General features: G+C 50.7%; 7 protein-coding genes across 7 annotated transcripts; 2 read left to right on the forward strand and 5 right to left on the reverse strand. All coding sequences in view use genetic code 12, as the record gives it.

Annotated features, from left to right (window-relative positions):
* Positions 1–388: 388 nt before the first annotated feature.
* On the reverse strand, positions 389–1,738 carry DIURU_001112 (uncharacterized protein; the record flags this gene model as incomplete). Its single annotated transcript, XM_034153621.1, has 1 exon — positions 389–1,738. The coding sequence occupies one exon, from the start codon at positions 1,736–1,738 to the stop codon at positions 389–391; it is 1,350 nt and encodes a 449-aa protein (XP_034014135.1).
* A 215-nt stretch (positions 1,739–1,953) lies between these two features.
* DIURU_001113 (uncharacterized protein) lies at positions 1,954–4,830 on the reverse strand (the record flags this gene model as incomplete). The annotated part of the gene is made up of 1 exon (XM_034153622.1): positions 1,954–4,830. The coding sequence occupies one exon, from the start codon at positions 4,828–4,830 to the stop codon at positions 1,954–1,956; it is 2,877 nt and encodes a 958-aa protein (XP_034014136.1).
* Positions 4,831–5,216: 386 nt separating this feature from the next.
* Positions 5,217–8,123, forward strand: DIURU_001114 (deoxycytidyl transferase; the record flags this gene model as incomplete). Its single annotated transcript, XM_034153623.1, has 1 exon — positions 5,217–8,123. The coding sequence occupies one exon, from the start codon at positions 5,217–5,219 to the stop codon at positions 8,121–8,123; it is 2,907 nt and encodes a 968-aa protein (XP_034014137.1).
* Positions 8,124–8,222: 99 nt separating this feature from the next.
* DIURU_001115 (uncharacterized protein) lies at positions 8,223–11,522 on the reverse strand (the record flags this gene model as incomplete). Its single annotated transcript, XM_034153624.1, has 1 exon — positions 8,223–11,522. One exon carries the CDS (start codon positions 11,520–11,522, stop codon positions 8,223–8,225), a length of 3,300 nt encoding a protein of 1,099 aa, XP_034014138.1.
* Positions 11,523–12,090: 568 nt separating this feature from the next.
* Positions 12,091–13,830, forward strand: XKS1 (xylulokinase; the record flags this gene model as incomplete). Its single annotated transcript, XM_034153625.1, has 1 exon — positions 12,091–13,830. The coding sequence occupies one exon, from the start codon at positions 12,091–12,093 to the stop codon at positions 13,828–13,830; it is 1,740 nt and encodes a 579-aa protein (XP_034014139.1).
* Positions 13,831–13,863: 33 nt separating this feature from the next.
* On the reverse strand, positions 13,864–14,862 carry DIURU_001117 (uncharacterized protein; the record flags this gene model as incomplete). The annotated part of the gene is made up of 1 exon (XM_034153626.1): positions 13,864–14,862. One exon carries the CDS (start codon positions 14,860–14,862, stop codon positions 13,864–13,866), a length of 999 nt encoding a protein of 332 aa, XP_034014140.1.
* A 423-nt stretch (positions 14,863–15,285) lies between these two features.
* DIURU_001118 (uncharacterized protein) lies at positions 15,286–16,362 on the reverse strand (the record flags this gene model as incomplete). Its single annotated transcript, XM_034153627.1, has 1 exon — positions 15,286–16,362. The coding sequence occupies one exon, from the start codon at positions 16,360–16,362 to the stop codon at positions 15,286–15,288; it is 1,077 nt and encodes a 358-aa protein (XP_034014141.1).
* Positions 16,363–17,073: the final 711 nt, after the last annotated feature.

A 17,073-nucleotide genomic window follows, 5' to 3' on the forward strand; every position in this document is an offset into this window, starting at 1 on the left:
GACTCTTATCCGATTGCCGCGTTTTCCAGCAGTAGGTGCGCATTGATAAGAGTGAGTCAGACACGAGGCAGCGGGCTAAAGGAGGAACAGGGGAAAGAAATTTAAAGTTAAGCTAGTTAAAAATGACAACAATAAGGGCCTATAAAAATTTCAATCTCGTATTTATGGAAATTATCGGTTTCGTGCCATTCTATTAGTTTTGGTTAGTACAGTAGGTACGGCTCACGTGGCAGTGACTCATGGGGTAAGCCGTAGTGCCATTTGTGGGGGGCGCTGCGGCTGCCACTAGCCAAGTTATATGCAGGAAAACTTCAAAGAAACTCAGAAGCTGTCAAACCATAGCTTTAAAACAACAACAAAATGGTCGTAAATTTTTTCTATTTACATGCTATAATTGACGGAGATATTTCTTGACGTATTCGGCGAGCTTAGGCTTGGCTTCGGCCCAGTTTTCATTTCCGTCAAAAGCGTCGCCGTAAACTCTGAATAACTTCTTGATGTGAGCCACTTCGTACTCGTCTGAAATCACGCCCGCCTCAATGGCTTTGTCGTAGACAAGGTGAGCAAACTCGCGGTCGTGGTCGTAGAGCTGAGCCAACACTAACAGTTCAGTAAGCTTCCCCAGCGCCAGCCGGTGCGTTTCTGGGTTAGCTTCTCGCAGGACTTGGCCAATATAGTCATTATACACCGCCAACAGGTCCTCAGCGTTGAACGCCAGCTTAGCCACAATCAAAAATTGAAGAATCCGCACCGAAAGGTCGTCGGCGGGTACCAAAGTCTCAGCAATTTGGAGGTCAAGTTGAGATTGTTTAGTGAACGCTTGGAAGCAGAAAGCCTTGACGAGCTCCGTTTGCACGATTTCGCGGCCGTAGCTTTCCCGCTGGTACCGATGCCAACGTTCATTAGCTTTCGACATGTCGTCGACCGTTATCCCAAAGAAGGTGATAATACGCATCCGAAGGAGAAGCGATTCCGGGTTCTCGCTCACATCCAATCCCTTCTCAACGATGTAGTCCACAATGCGTTGACCCAAGCCAATAAACTCGATGGGAATTTGTAAGTCCACCTCCTGAGCCACCTTCAAGTATTCTTCGGAGACTCCACCACACGCCACCCTTTCAATCGCGTCCAAGGCATCGGATAATTGTCTTTCCTTGAAAATTTCGGGGTTCTTGGTGAAGACAGCATCAAATACAGCAAGAAACTCTTCATCTTTGGTCCGTTCCAATAACTCGTGGCCGAATTGAGGTGAAAGGTGGCCATCAGCGATGAGTTGAGCGATAACCGAAACCAACTGATGCTGTTCAAGCAGAGACACGATCAACTGTTCGGTATTGGCATTAAGTCCACCCAGTTTGATCACTTGGAGCAAATACCCCAAGTTCTCCATGACATCGCTCCCCACAAGTTTTGCCACAAGTGCGGCTTTGAGGTCGGGAGTGTCATCGAACTTGCCTTGGTGTGATTGGTAAAGCTCCCAGGGAGTCACAACTCGGCCCGGATTAACTTCAATCAATCGCTGGAGCACTTCAGGCAGCTTAATTGATTCTTTGGGGAGCTTGAAGAACACAGAAAAGTCAGGAATGAGGGCTTGGAGCGCCTTCTGTTTCTCAGGGTGTTCAGCATGGTTAAGCTCGTCAATCAATGATACCCTTTCACCCACGGGAAGTGCCTTAAGTTCTTCAGGCGTGAGCTGGGCAAGCCTCAGCGTCAGTAATCGCCGGACGTAGCGAAGCATTGGGGCGCGAACATGGATCACTAATGGCTATAAATTTGATTCATACGCAAAAACTTTTTAGCTAAACAGAAAACACGCAATGCCACAAATCATAGCACATTGAGATGAGTGATAACAATGTAAATCGATCTTTAATTGATGGGTTCTAACACGTTTAGCACGACTTTAGATATATGTGTGTGATTAAGTATATTTGCTATGAATTGTATGTGAAGTTAGATGAACACTTCACCGCTGAATTGACGGCTTTCAACCGTCGGCTTTTTCTTCACCGGTAACGGTGGAGCCTTCTTGTCAAGCTTAGAGTCAGTGGACACTTTCCGCAAAGGTGTGCCTCTAGCTGACCCCTTCTCGTTGAGACTTTCGCTCGTCGACAGTTTGGGTAAGCGTCGCTTGGGGCCCTTAGCTCTCAGTTTGGTGGCATGCTGAAGTTTTCCCGAGCTAACGGTATCGCTTCGCTTTAACGATGATGACAGTCCAATTGACAACTGCAGCGAGTTCAACAGCACAGCTGACATGACACTGACGGGGGTAAGGTCTGACGGCGACTTACGGCCATCGCTCAGGCCTCCCGAAGGTGGAGCCCCTCGCTTCAATATGTTACCCAATTGAGCCTTGAAATCAGGTTCTTCAACTTCGACAGGAGCCTTTCGAGGAAGCGGTTGTGGGTGCTTGAGAGCACCAAGCTTGGCAAGAGCCTCAGGAGTCTCCTTGGGTTTAGGTTTGACTGGCGGCGCTGCTTTGAGTTTGGAAAGAGTGGCGATCGCCTCCACTGGTTGTGCTTCGGGTTTGGGTGCCTGCTTCGTCGTAGTTGACCGCCCGAGGCGCAGCATTTGCAGTCGTAATTCGGCAGCATCGGCTTCGAGGTATTTGCTGTCCTTAGGTTTGGAGGGGGTATCGGTTTTGCTAGGAGAAAGACTGCGAAGCTTTTCTGCTAAAATAGCGGGCTCATTGTCGGCTGGTGACGGTTTCGCTGCTTTAGGGGGAGGAAGCTTCTTCTTACCGAGTTTCTCCATTGTCGATGCTAATAACTCCTCGTCTTCATTGTCCGATGGCTTGGGAGGCTTTCTCGGGGGTGGCTTGGTAGCCTTAAGCTTTTGCAATTGGCTCACCACTGGTACTTCCTCAGGTGTGGCCTTGGGTGGCACAGTAGGCTTTTCTGGCGATCGTTTGAGCTTTGCATTTAAAAACTCAGGCACCTTTTTGTCGTCATCCTCAACAACAATGTCTTTTGCCCGTGCCAGCTTTTTGATCTCAAAGTTTGGTTTAGTATTGTCGGTGTATTGGTGGGCATCAGTCCCCCGTGAAAGGGCCAGATCAATCCATGACAGCTTAGTAGGGGAACGACTGACACTACGAGTCATCTCGCTTTCACCATGGGCTGTGGTCAGCGAGGCCGACTTGCTAGTGGCCAGCGAGAGCCAGTCGGTACGAGTGGGCGAGCGACTGATTTTCGCCGGCGAAGTGGGTACCGCCGCTTGACTCGATTGGCGATGAGCGGTAGTGGCACTGTTGCTGCTAAGCAGGGCCATCCAACTCAGCTTTGAAGGAGACCGCACCGGTGACGTCGACAGCTGTACATGGCGCTCAGTCTTGGGGTTCGCTTGGAGCAGCAGCATCCAGCTCAGCTTGGATGGCGATCTCGTTGGCAGTACGTTGACTTGGGTGTGTCTTTCAGTCTTGGAATTAGCAGAAAGTGAGTTCATCCATCCCTTTCTGGCAGGCTTTTCCGGGGCACGACCACGGTTGTCGTCGTAGTTTTCAGCCTCAAAGTCATCCACGGGTTGCGGTGGTACCTCTGTTAACTTAATAGGAGGCTTCCACAGCTTCAACGGGTTCGTGGACTTTGCCACCTTGGGTTTTGGGGCTTTAATTGGCGGTGGGTGCTGCTCAGACTCGTCAGAGGAGATTAACTCGGGCCTTTCTTCCACTGGACTAACACGATCGGATAACGATGGTTTTGGTGGTTTGAGAGGCAAGCTTTCTTCTGAGTCTCCCAGCACGATGCTGCCGGAAGAGCTGCGTATCAGCGTCGCGTCAGCAGTGGAACGACTCACCGATTTACCTACCAGAGCCACGGTGACCTTTTGCTCGCTGATTTCGCGTTCCATATCAACAAACTGCTGGGGTGGCCGTTTGCGAGGCGCGGGGGGTGCGGGAGGCTCTCCCACCGCCTGCTTTGGTGGCTGCCACTGTGACAAAAGACTGGCACCCTTAAACCGCGGATTACCAATTCCCAGAGACTTACTCTCTTCCTCTGGATGGTGATTATCAGCTTTGGAGGGTGACATCACATAGTTGTCATACTCGGGGAACCCTTCTTGCGGGGGTGTTTTGCGTTTAGGTTTAGCTGGCGGCACCCGCTTGTCTGTATCCGGCCGACGAGGCAACGGAGGACCTTCATCGTCGCTTTCGATACGCGTAGACTCACCGACATGATTCATCAGTGCCCGTCTGCGGGGCAAAGGCGGCGCATCCTCGTCGGAGTCGACGTCCTGTAACTCAGCGCGGTTCCTAACCCCAAGGCTAGGTTTACGCCGAGGTAACGGCGGTGTGCGGTTGTCTTTTCGCTTTGGCAAGGGTGGAGTCTTGTTGTGTCTCCGTTCAGGTAAGGGAGGGGTCTTATTGTGCTTTCTTTCGGGTAATGGTGGAGTCTTGTTATTTCTTCTCTCAGATAATGGTGGGGTCTTATTATGTCTTCTTTGGGGTAATGGGGGAGTCTTATCACGTCTTCGTTGAGGCAACGGCGGCGTTGACCGGCGCTTAGGCAAGGGAGGAGCGTGTTCGTCATCGTCGTCGTCACCACTGCTGTCGTCGTCTTCAGCCAACGCCGGCGGCTTGCGAGCCGGTACCAGACGATTGAATGCAAGCTTGGGGGGCAATCCGAGGGATTCGCTCGGTCTGCCTGCCAATTCAGCGTCGTCGGCACTCACCAGCCGCTGGTTCTTTTGCGGCAGTTGCGACCGGCTGCGGAGCTCAGCCACCTCCCGTTCGAGTTGGCGTTGGCGTTGACGGTCCTCTCGAAGCTTGTCCTGCAGAAGCTTCGAAAGCGAGTTGAGGAACGTGTCCACCTGACCCTGTTCCTCAGACATAGCCCGGTATGCTTATGATCTCGGTGTGGTGCAATAGAGGCGCGAAAGCAAAACACCGGCGGGCTATGCGATCGACAGATGATGGCAAGGGCAAGTCGAGTAAGAGGCTAATAAGTGGAGTTGCATACTTCTAGCTTTAGCGAACCTATTGAATGTGATAGATTGGATGATATCTTCTTGATGTGACGTGATGTGTCTAACTGTAGAGTGGTTGCTGAATAGATATGGTAAGGTCACTCGGAAGAGGCCAATCCTATTTTAATTGTGTAATGTAGCCATATGGTGTTGATATTCCTGTAACCAGTATCATCTTGATCTCGGTGCTTGTAGCACGTTCAACCCCACACTTCATACCATCTCACAGCAACCATTGCCCGCACCATGACATGGCTTCGGACTTCAGCCAATTCCTCCAGCTGCTTAATGATTCCCAGTTAATCTCTCAAATCAATGAGCTCACTCAGGCAGCTAAGCGGACTCAACTGACCGAGACCGATCCCTTTGACGACGGCCTCGATGATGTGCTTCGAGGTCTAGTCGATGACGGACCCGAAGCAGTATCTACTCCTGTGGGTTCACCCCGCAAGGAGATCGAAACCGCCGTGCCGCTGAAACTGCCGACTCCCTCACATGATGATGATGACGAGGAAGACGAGGTTGACTACGGTGAAGTTGGCGATCTCCATGAGTTTGGAGACTTTGGCGCCTATTTTGATAACAAGCGCCGCAAACAGGAGCTTCTGGACCAAGAATACACTCGCTGGGAAAACAAGCGGATAGCTGAAACTCTCGGCGGCCAGGAACAGTATCCCCCAATCTTCAAAGATTGTCGAATTCACGTGAATGGGTTTACCGACCCGCCCATTGCCGAGATCCATCGCCTAGTTGTTCTATACGGTGGGAAGTTTATTCTGTATCTTACCAATAAGAGTGCCGCTACTCATATCATATGCGACCGGTTAACTCCGCGTAAACGAATCCAGTTTCGCAACTATAAGGTTGTGAAGACGCAGTGGTTACTCGATCTGATCAAAAACAAGGAGTTGGCAAATTGGCAGGAGTACCGGCTTATTGAAGAAGTCGAATACGGACAACAGCGCCTTCAAGTCGATGTATCACCACCCAAAAAGACTACAGCAGCGAGTGATGCATTAGTGGCAACCCACCCTGACTTTCTCCCCCATTTCTTTGCCAAGCTGCGACTTCACCATCTCAGTACATGGAAGGCTGATCTACGACTCAAATTTCTTCGCCAATGCAAACCATTAAATCGACCCAAAGGTCAAGTGCCACGGGTTATTCTTCACATCGATTTTGACAGTTTTTTCGTTGCTGCTCTGGCAACAAAATACCCTGAATACGACAACCTAAAAGTACCTTTGGCCGTGAGTCACGGCACAGACACGCTGGACGTTGCCCTGTGCAATTACGTGGCTCGACAATTCGGCGTTCGAAATGGGATGTGGATGCGTCTGGCTAAGGAGAAATGTCCTGGTCTCAAAGTCATTCTGTATCAGTTTGATACCTATGAGAAAATCAGTAATGAGTTTTACGACTATCTAATTGGGCTCAACTTCGATGTGGTATACCCGGTGAGCATCGATGAAGTTCTTGTTGATGCAAGTCACTACATCCACAGCCAGCCAGGACCCAAGGAGGAAGAAATCACTAAACTAGCTCAAATGATTCGCCAAAATGTATGGGACTTCAGTGGATGCACAGTGCTGGTGGGTGCAAGCGACAACGTGCTCATGGCTAAGCTTGCTCTTCGTAAGGCTAAGCCAGACGGCTACAAAGTATTCATTGATTATAGTCAAGCTGAGTTGGAAGCCTTCATGAGCGACATACCTGTTGATTCTCTTCCTGGGATTGGTCGCCACCTCAAAGTCCGCATTGAGGGTTTATGTCAGAAATCCAACCCCATGGTTCTGCCCGACTTGAGGCGGATAAATCAGGACCGGTTAGTCACTGAGTTTGGCGCTGTGTTGGGAAAACGAATGTGGGAATACGCACGCGGTATCGACCCTATTGAACTCGAAATTCTGAGCGACTCCTTGGGACGCAAGCTGGTGTCAGTAGACGTCAACTACGGCATTAGATTCACCAATTATGATGAGCTAGACGATTTTCTCATGCGATTAGCGCAGGAGTTGGCGAAACGTCTCAAAAATCTTGGATTCAAAGGACTGAACATCGGGCTTCGTCTTGCTCGTAGAGCTGAAGGAGCACCTATACAGTCTGAGAAGTTTCTTGGTCTAGGTATCGTTGATTTTTTCCTGAAGAGCTCACGGCTTGGGGTGGCCACCTACGATGAAGGGGTCATGGGGCTGGAAATGAAGGCTCTATATCGCATGCTTAATATTCCAGTGGTGGACCTAAGAGGGGTGGCAGTGACAATGACGCGGTTGGTCGAAGCCAAGTCTGAAAACCAAAAAAAGTTGGATTTTACTGCAAAGCCGAAGACTTTGCCGACAAACCTTGGTAAAATCCCCGATTTAAAGCCAGCTAATTCTCGCGCTCCTTTGGACACCACCGAGCATATTCCTCAAGCTGAGGAGATTGATTGGGACGTTTTTAATGCTTTACCCGATGCCATACGAAATGAGATACTTGATGAACTCACTCGAAGGGGCCTTAACAACAAACTAGCATACACTTCACGCAAAAACCTGCGTAAGAACCTGCCCGCGAGTGGCGTAAAACGCTATAAACAAAAGCTTATTTCCCCAACAAAGAATGCTAAGTATGTTACTGTCGTTGAAGGCTCGCCAACTAAAAAGAAAAAGGTTCGGCCCTCAACACCGACGAAACCCCCGCCTCAACTCATTCCACTAGAGGTACACTCTCTGATTCTTGATGAGCTTCCCACAACTATCCGTGAGGAAGTTCTTCAAGATATGGAGTTTTTTGCTGAAGCCAATAAACTGCCCACAAAAAAAAACTTTTTCAAAGTCACCGATACTTGGCTCATTGATCGTGATAAGCAGTTTGAATCCCCCAAATTCTACGGAGTCACTGCAGTCACTGAATTACAGCCATTGTTGAAACAATGGGTGGAACTGAGTATGGAGCAACACGGGCCTCACGAGGATGACATCGCCCGTTTCGACGACTATCTTTCGTTGTTAGTCAAGTGTGGCTTCGTGCCCAAGGTGTCATCTATGGTAAGTTGTATTTACAAGTGTCTCATGATGTGGGAGGTTATGGGATCTGGGGAAAGCGTTAGCGATGCTCTCAAGGTATGGAATCATCACTTGGTTAGATGGAAGTCTCGATTGACCACCAACCCATAAATTCCATCAAAAAGTACTGTTCGGATTTGCTATTATTATTATAGTACATAAAGTGAGCAATATATAATCACCCGAAGGTTGTTGTCATACAGGTCATAATTAATATTCGTCGTCGCTATCTTCACTTGGTTCGGCATATGACGGTTCGGAAAGGTCTCGACGACCCTTCTTGTTTGTCTTCTCACGAATGATCAGAGTGCACAGCAGATTAGGGGGCTGGAATCCAAAGTATTTGTCGATTTTCTTGCCGAGCTTTTCGGGGTCTGTCGGTGGATTCTTGAAAGAGTCGTACAACATGCTCAACTCCTCACGCGGAATCTGTTTGATCGGTTCCCCGCTTTTAATTTTAGCTTCATGCTTCTTCTGATGGGGACATTCGGCATCATGCGCCATATGGTTACTCGTCACGAAAACTTGATCCCCAATCTCGCGAACTTCGAATAAAAACGGGCATCCCCGCTTTCCTAGACGACACTTCACCGCGTTGCTCACAATGCCATCCAGAATAACACGACGGTCTTGTACCCGGTGGAGTCCCGCCCAAGTGCAGACGAACATGCAATGTTTGATCCAAATCAGACTCAGACAATCACGACCAGTGGGAGGAAATGGACATTGTTTTTTAGTTTTGATTTCATCAACGTAACGTAGAATATCCCCGAACTTGTACACCAATTCCTGCCCCGCATAACGATCCGCCATGAAAAATTCGTGGTTTAAGCTCTGATCGTACTCATCTTCCTCTGCGAGGGTATCACCAGCACCTGAACTCTGAGTGGGTACGAGCGCCATTGACATCAGCGCCGGCGGGTCAACTTGTGATTGTGGTGCCGCCTGGAGCTGAGCGAGACGTTGTTCACTCGCCTCAACTTTGGCCCGCAACTCAGAGAGCTCTTTTTGAGTACTGTCCACGTATTTGCTCATAGTTTGCATAAGGTCAGCCATTTGCGATTTCTGGTTATCCACATTTTGGGCCAATAAGCCAATCAATAAGTCATCCCTTGCTTGCATACCGGTCACAAGATCCGTGTACTGCGTCAACTGATTGTCAACGCTGCTCTTCGTCGCAGCCGCACCTGCTCCAAATTGCACTGGCACATGAACCACCAGGGGAACTTGGGGAAGCTGAGGGCGAGACGACAACATGGAAGTGTGACCCAACTCGGTAGAACGTAGCGGTTGTTGTTGCGTTTGGGGAGAACCAGGAGGAGCAGGAGGACTAGTGGGAGCATCAGGACTAGAAGGAGCATCAGGACCAGGAGAACCATAAGTGTCAGAAGTACCAGGAGGAGCAGAAGGACTAGTCCGACCGGGGTGACCAGAGGGATCAGAAGGAGTGAATTGAGCAGGCACTGTGGTTTGAGGAGGTTGAGCAATCTGAGGAGGTCGAACAGCCTGAGTACTGGGGACGGGTTGAGTCGAGTGAGCAGAAGGCGCTGAATAAGCGGACGTAATAGAGGGTCTCGCCGAAGTAATGGGATGGTTTGGTTCATTATTGAGGTTTGCAGGAACTCTCGGGAGCACCGGAGACACTGAAGAAGCTTGTTGCGTTATTTCAAGATGCTGCTGCTTGGGTGTATTTGCGGGAGGAGGGAGTTGAGGCGTGGGCGTTGAGCGGTCGTCATCAGAAATGTCGGTTGCAGCCACCAGTGGCGCAGTCACTGATGGAGATCCCCCACTAACACCCAGCTCCGGGAAATTGCGTTCGCGAGCTAAGGGCACGTGTGCTCTTGGTTGAGGCGCCACCGGATTTGCTTGAGGGTAGAAATGATCACTGGTTGGGTTTGCAGATCTTGTTGAAGGAGGGTAACGATGGTTGACAGTCGCCTTAGGTGGAGAATAGTACTGCGAAATGGCTGGGGTTGCACTCGTCTTTGGTGGAGAATAGTACTGCGCACCAGTTGGGTTTGCCCTCGCCCCAGGCGTCAGAACCGCTCCCGGGGTCAGATTAGCACCCGGTGTGACATGAACTCCCGGAGGGGAGTAATGCTGCTCACGGACTTGATCCGACCTTGGGTCACGATACCCATCCGGTCGTTGGTGATGGTAGTAACCATTAATTTTGTTCACAATCAGACTCAAGTCAGAGCTCTTACCCCCAGTGTTGCGATCCACGCTTGTTTGTTGCGGTACAGCAGAATACAACGATTGTTGGACTTGTCCAGGCGGGTGCAGCACATTCAGCTGCGGAAGTGGGGCAAATCTCAGTTGAGAGGGTTGCACAGGAGATGGCATCGCCCTATGTTGAGATGCAGTATTAGGTAGCAGTTGCAGAGAGGAAACAGTATTATGAGTTCCATAAACCCCTGCCGGTCTTTGTTGAAAGCTTTGCTCTGAAACAGGATGATAAGGACTTTGCACAGAAGTTCCGTTGATGGGCACCGGCTGGTAAGACAGCTGTTGATCTGGAACCACCTTACTAGGCTCAGGTCGTGTAGTCACGGTTTGGGAAGGCTGCGGCAATTTGGGTTGAGTCGAGCTTTTCTTGTCCAGTTTGGAGGGTTTCGAGTGACTTGTTTTGGTTGAACTTGTCTTCAGTTGAGACGACTTTTGCCGCGTAGCATTGTCGACACTGGCTTTCAGTTTGGAAGTCCCCGCACGACCACTAGCCCGACCATTAGTCTTCGAGTGATCAGTCGACATGTAGGAGTCGATGGTGCGGTTTTCGGTAGTCGACGGTCGACGACGAGCCTTAGTGGTAGCTGGTTTCTGTGGAGCACGGGAATTGCGCGATTTCGATGAAGATTTCTTTGGGGATGGCGCCGCTTTACGCGGACGTGTCGCACGACGTTTGGAAGCTTTGACGACATCTTCTTCTTCATCTTCTTCATCTTCATCTTCTTCATCTTCTTCATCATCACTATCATCTTCTTCTTCACTGTCTTCCTCTTCTTCACTGTCATCGTCTTCATCAGAGCTGCCCTCGCCGGCCGCGATACGCGCTAACTCTTCCGCCTCCCACATCTCAAGAATAGCCCGGGGGGAGATTTGGGGCTGCGCCTCAAACTTGCCACGACTCCCCCAATCGTTGGGGAGTTCTAATAACGGTTCCAGGTTGTTGTGTCTGCTTCTTCGTTTGGGCGGATCCGCTTGGTTAGCGTCAGATTTCTTGGAATCGGTAGTGGCTTGCGCTGCCGACAGACTTTTGCGGGAAGAAGTGCCCTTAGCCTTGGTCTTCGGGGTAGAAGAAGCATCATCGGCGTCCAGCAACCGCCGCTTTCTCGGATTTGACGTGGTAGTGGCTTTTCGGGGAGATTGTGTTTGCGTAGTGCGTCGCGAGGAGCCTTCGCCATTGGCTGCCGCCGCGCCGCGTCGGTCCGAGCGGGGCGTCAGAGACGTGTTAACCATGTTAGGAGGCAAGGATGACCGTTCACTATCGACCACAGGCACTGGGGTCATCAACGTGAAGATACCAGTGGGGCCAATACCACAGTTAGACAAAATGTGCGAATTGAGATTTTGGCGAGTTTTTGATCTTCACAAACAGAAAAAAAATGAGAAAGGGTGGACGAGGTAAACACGTGACGCCTAAGCCAATTTCCGGGGAAAGAACAATGATCTAGATACCGGCACTGCAGGGCCTATTGCGACGGGAGGACGCGGTGTCTGGTGGCGGGTTCTGGGGTGTTTATTCGACGCATAGCATTAGTTAGCGGAATGATTTGCGTGGTGTATTTTTGCGAGTAAGACGCGTTTGTCGTCATCGTTAACGTCGCCTTCGAGCCACCCTTAGGCGGTCGCGATGGCAACGACAACATCGAGACATAGTGGGACAGCCGTGATCCTGGCGCCTCCCCGAAATATTGTCGTAATCGAGCTGGGCGCCGCCCTCGCCTGATATTATTTTGTCAGCGCTTATGTCAGTAGTACGCTATCACCCGTCATCGCTGGTTTGTAGCTCCGGCATGGCTACCGCAACTAGCAGATATAACGGTTGCCATTTCGCCACCATCAGTAACTTCGACCCATGTTTCTAGGATTCGATCTTTCCACCCAACAACTCAAGGTCATCGCCACCGATGACAAATTGAAGCCGCAGGACACGTTCAACGTCGAGTTTGACGAAGTTTACCGGAAAAAGTACGGCATTAAACATGGCGTCGTCACCAACGACGCCGACGGCACCGTGGTGCTGCCGGTGGCGATGTGGATCGATGCAATTGACTACTTGTTTGACGAAATGAAGCAGAAAGGATTCGACTTTTCCGCGGTCAAAGGTATCTCCGGTAGTGGCCAGCAGCACGGCCTGATCTACTGGTGCGACGAGATCCCCGACGATTTAAACCCTAAAGAAGCCCTCGCGCCCCAGCTTGAGAAATATCTTGCCTACGAGTACTCTCCCAACTGGCAAGACCACTCCACTGGCCAACAGATTGACGACTTTGAGTCTACTTTTGGGGTGGATAAGCTAGCTGATACAACCGGGTCGCGTGGCCACTACCGGTTCACGGGGCTCCAGATCCGCAAGTTGGCGAAGAATAAGCCCGAAGTATATGAAAAAACCAAGCGGATTCTGTTGGTGTCAAGTTTTGTTGCCTCATTGATGATTGGGAAAATCGCTCCGCTTGAGGAGGCGGATGCTTGTGGTATGAACATTTATGATATCCGTAAAGGTGAGTACAATCAGGAACTTCTCGAATTAGCTGCCGGCGTCCACCCTAAACTCGATAAAGTTTCGGACGACGAAGCGAAAAAGGGGGCTAAGGAACTCGCTGAAAAGTTGGGTGAACCCAGTCCCGTGGGCTATAAGCACATTGGCACTGTCGCCTCCTACTGGGTGGACCGGTATGGGTTTTCTCCCGAATGTCGCGTCTACCTGTTCACTGGCGACAATTTGGCGACCATCCTAGCCCTCCCTCTTTCGAAGAATGACTGTCTTGTGCTGTTGGGGACGCTGACGACGGTGCTTGTTATTTCTCCCACCTACCACCCGCTGCCTCAATACCACATGTTCAAGCACCCGACGTTAGACGACCACTACATGGGGATGTTATGCTACTGCAACGGGGCCCTTCCCAGAGATAAGATCCGCGACGATATCAATGGTGATGATCTGGGTCTGTGGGACAAGTTTGATGCTGCTTTGGACGAACTGGGTAAGTGGAACAAGAAGATGGGCGTCTACTTCACCAAGGGCGAGATCATCCCTAACGCCCCTCCTCAAACTAAACGGGCTCAGCTTGAAGGCAAGGAAATCAAGTATGTGGACGAGTGGCCCGCTACCGACGATGCTGTAGCCATCGTTACCTCACAAACTTGTTCCGCGAGACTTCGAGCGGGCCCTATGCTCGATCATGAACAACCCAGCGACGAAGTTCGTAAAGTTTACGATGAAGTGGTCGACACGTTTGGTGAGTTAGAGACTGATGGCCAAAAGCACAACGAAGAGACGGCGACGGCCCGTCCCCATAAGTGCTTCTACGTCGGTGGGGCTCTGAACAACCTGTCTATCATCAAGAAGATGGGGCTGATTTTCTACCCCACTGACGGCAATTACAAGGTAGAAATTGCCAACGCCTGTGCCCTCGGCGGCGCCTACAAAGCAAGCTGGAGTTATCAGTGTGAGGAGGGTAAAAAAGTCGACTATACCAAGTATATCGACCAGTTACTGGGCGAGTACGAAGAGTTTGATGTCGACGACCATTGGCTTGACCATTTACCGGCATTGGGGATGTTGTCGAAAATGGAAGCTGAGTTGGATCATTAGAATTACAGATAAATTATATACAGAATGCATTTGTTAGTTGGCGATCTCGGCCTGGATCGGTTCATGCAACGGCTTCTCTTTATGTCCCCATTGGATAGGATCCCACTTTTTGCCATGGTAGTTGCGAACGAACCGTTTTGCCATGGTGGGGTTGGTGAAGGTGATGAGGTGGACACTGAGGTTTTTGGTAATGTCTGATAGTATAGGTGACATCAGTTCGACGTCGTAATCCCACAAAAGCCGATTAGTGGTCAGAGGCAAGATGCCAAATGGCCAGTTGCGGACGATGACCAGTCGCAGACGGCGATCAGTGTGGGTAAGGGTATTGATGATGTCGAAGTTAGGATGGATTTGGTCGGAGTCAACTTTTTGGGTGGTGGTTTCAAGTTGATTGAGGAGATTGCGATAGTGGTCATCTTTGCGAGTGATGACGCTGATGGGTACTTTAGGGGTGGGCAACTGGAAGATGTCATTTTTGATCTTAAGTGGCAGTGGCAGCTTTTCAAGAAACCAAGGCAGCACCCAATATTTAGCCGCGTGAATCAGGGGTTCAACAAATGATGGTTTTAGCCTGAACCCGTTGAGAGCTTTGTTATGGGTTTCAAGGGCGTACAACAGCGCTTCAATAGCGTTTTTGAAAACGAGATAGTACAGATTCTCAAAATTAAGCGTCAACGGGTGCCTCAGCTTGATCATCTTGACGTCGAGCCCCTTCTTCGTGTTGTGGGGCACACGATACTGCCGCTCGCGGTTAATGGGGAATATGTCAACAAAATCTTCTTCCGTAAGGCAGGAACTGGGACAGGGGATGTGTAGGATGTTGGAGGGTTTATTCTTGCGGACCCACGGGTGCTCCAACGCTTCAAGCGCTGGTTTCTGATTCCACTGGTTCTCCATGAGATCATCAAGAGCCAGCTTAGTTGGTAGCTGAGCCTCATCGTTGGCAAAGAGGTGTGCCTTCACCATAGGTACTTTCGGCGCCACCTCGCGGCTGGTCGCCTGGTATAGAAGATTGAGGAGCTTCTTTGACATCGGCGGTCGCAGACGGTCGCAGCTAGTCGCGCTACACTATATGATGCGTTCGATGCCCAAGGCCTCGATCACAAAAAATCGAATTATCAATTCATTTTAATTTAGTTTAAATGGAAGAATAATATAATTTTCTGTTTTGGATTTTTTTTTTTTTAGATTTTTCAAATTGGTTGTATATCTCGAACTAGTGTGCGTTAATTGTCCGGTGTACTCGCTAACCTACGAGACGATTGACAAATATGTATACGCATTGAAGTATAAACAAGAATAATAGTTTGTGAGTATATATTGTATAACTGAGGGGCGAATTTAGTGAAAAGCAGAGGTGGCACACGTCGTCTTGAGGGGAGGGACGGATTAGGGAAATGCAAATGTGAAATGATGCGAGAATAAACGAGAAACCAGCTCTCTTATGCAGATGGGTTACCAGGTGAGCCGCTTCCAGGCGATACGTTCGACGCTCCAGCGAACGTCGTCGCCGAACCACTGCGAACCCGGCTCTTTCACCATGGCGTACTGCTCCCACACCCGGCGACGCTTCCATATTATCACCACCAGGTCTCCCAGCCAGCCCACAGTGCCTTCGTCGCCGACGGCACCTTCAATGGTGACGCAGCACGCCAGCCACGTCAGATTAAAATAGTTGGGCATGGGAAGCGGCACCAGAACTCGTTTAAGTAAGTGCTGGCGGTTAACCAGCAGTTCAAGGGCAAATATGTGGAGTGTGCCTTTGTTACTAAGCACCGCCAACCGCTTATCGTTGTGGCTAAACTTCATCAGCGTCACTTCGGCCTTATCGAGACCGCGACGGAACTCGTATACTAAAGCGCCCGTTTGCGACAGGTGGACACGGATGAGGGTACCAGTGTAGGAGGCAGTAGCCACTAATGTTCCCAGTCGGTTAAGGGCAAGACAGCGGAGCGGGGCCTTATGAGCCTTAATAATGCGATTACACTGAGACTTCTCTCCCAGCACGTCCACTAGGTGGACTTGGCCTGGTTGGCGGGCAGGGAACGCCACAACTGGTTGCTGAGACGCCACCAGTAAATCGCAGAGACCGTGGCCGTTGTCACTAGTGTCGTAAGCGGCTAATGGCTTTGGTGGTACCAGGAACGCGTATACTTTGACCGATCGAGGGAGGACCACAACAATCCGAACACGGCTGAGGATCACTTGCTTCACGGGTTCGTCAAAGTCGAGGATGAGCAGCGGTTTGCGTTTTAAATCGTCCCATATCGTCACTCGGTGGCTGTGGATCACCAGTTTCGGGATGCCCTGGCCCGTCGCCGGGGGGGGGTCTTGACCCACCACCGCCAAGTAGTTGGTGCGATGGAGCATGGCCACCATCGCCACCGGCTGGTCGAAGTGGCGGTGGACCCGGAGCTCGACCGGGTGGGTGTTGTAGACGACAAACCCCTGGCGGTGGGCGAGGGCAAAGCACCCGTGGTCCTGGTTGAATGACACCGTTGCCACCTGGTCGTCGTCGTCGTCGTCAGCCATGTGTATTGGGGCAGCGGCAGCCACTGTGTTCATGAACCGGGCGAGGGGAAGGGTCATTCGAGGGAGGCCATGCGCGCACCCTCCAGGGGCGGGGAAGCGCTTCGCGATCGCTGCCATAGCCGTGAGCGAGGGGGCGGGGGTGGCGAGTAGAAGGTAGACGCGTGGGCGGACAGAGGCAAGAAATTGAATATTGGGGGGAGCTATGGTTTATATGTATGTCTAGCGTGAAGCATGTTTCATGAGGCTGCTGTATCAACAAGACAAATTGTTGTAACTATAAACGATAACGTCTTTGTTTGAGCCACCACATCACAACCCCAATTTGGGTGGCGCGCGACGCCTGATTACGTCATCAGGTGAATCTGTCCCACACCCATAACACAGCACACTCACGGTAGTCACCGTTACATGCGGATAACACCGACATCGGGATGTAAACACACCCCCTGCAACTACCACCAGCCACGTTTAGACAGGAGGGTTCGATATATGTCACACTCAAAGTGTCACCACCCCCTGGCAGGAACAAACAATGACCTGATTGATCCATTGACGAGGCCCGCTGACTAAGCACACTCATGCTTGTCAGGGGACGATCTGATCTGAAGCAGGACCACGGTCGGCCCACATGCGCGTCCCCCGGCGTCGGGCATCGTACCATCTACTCAAGAAGCTTGTAAATCTCGTTTTCCCAGAGGCGCTGACAGCAGC

The sequence above is a fragment of the Diutina rugosa genome, assembly GCF_008704595.1.
Source record: "Diutina rugosa strain CBS 613 chromosome Unknown scaffold30_size158152, whole genome shotgun sequence".
Lineage (NCBI taxonomy): Eukaryota > Fungi > Ascomycota > Pichiomycetes > Serinales > Debaryomycetaceae > Diutina > Diutina rugosa.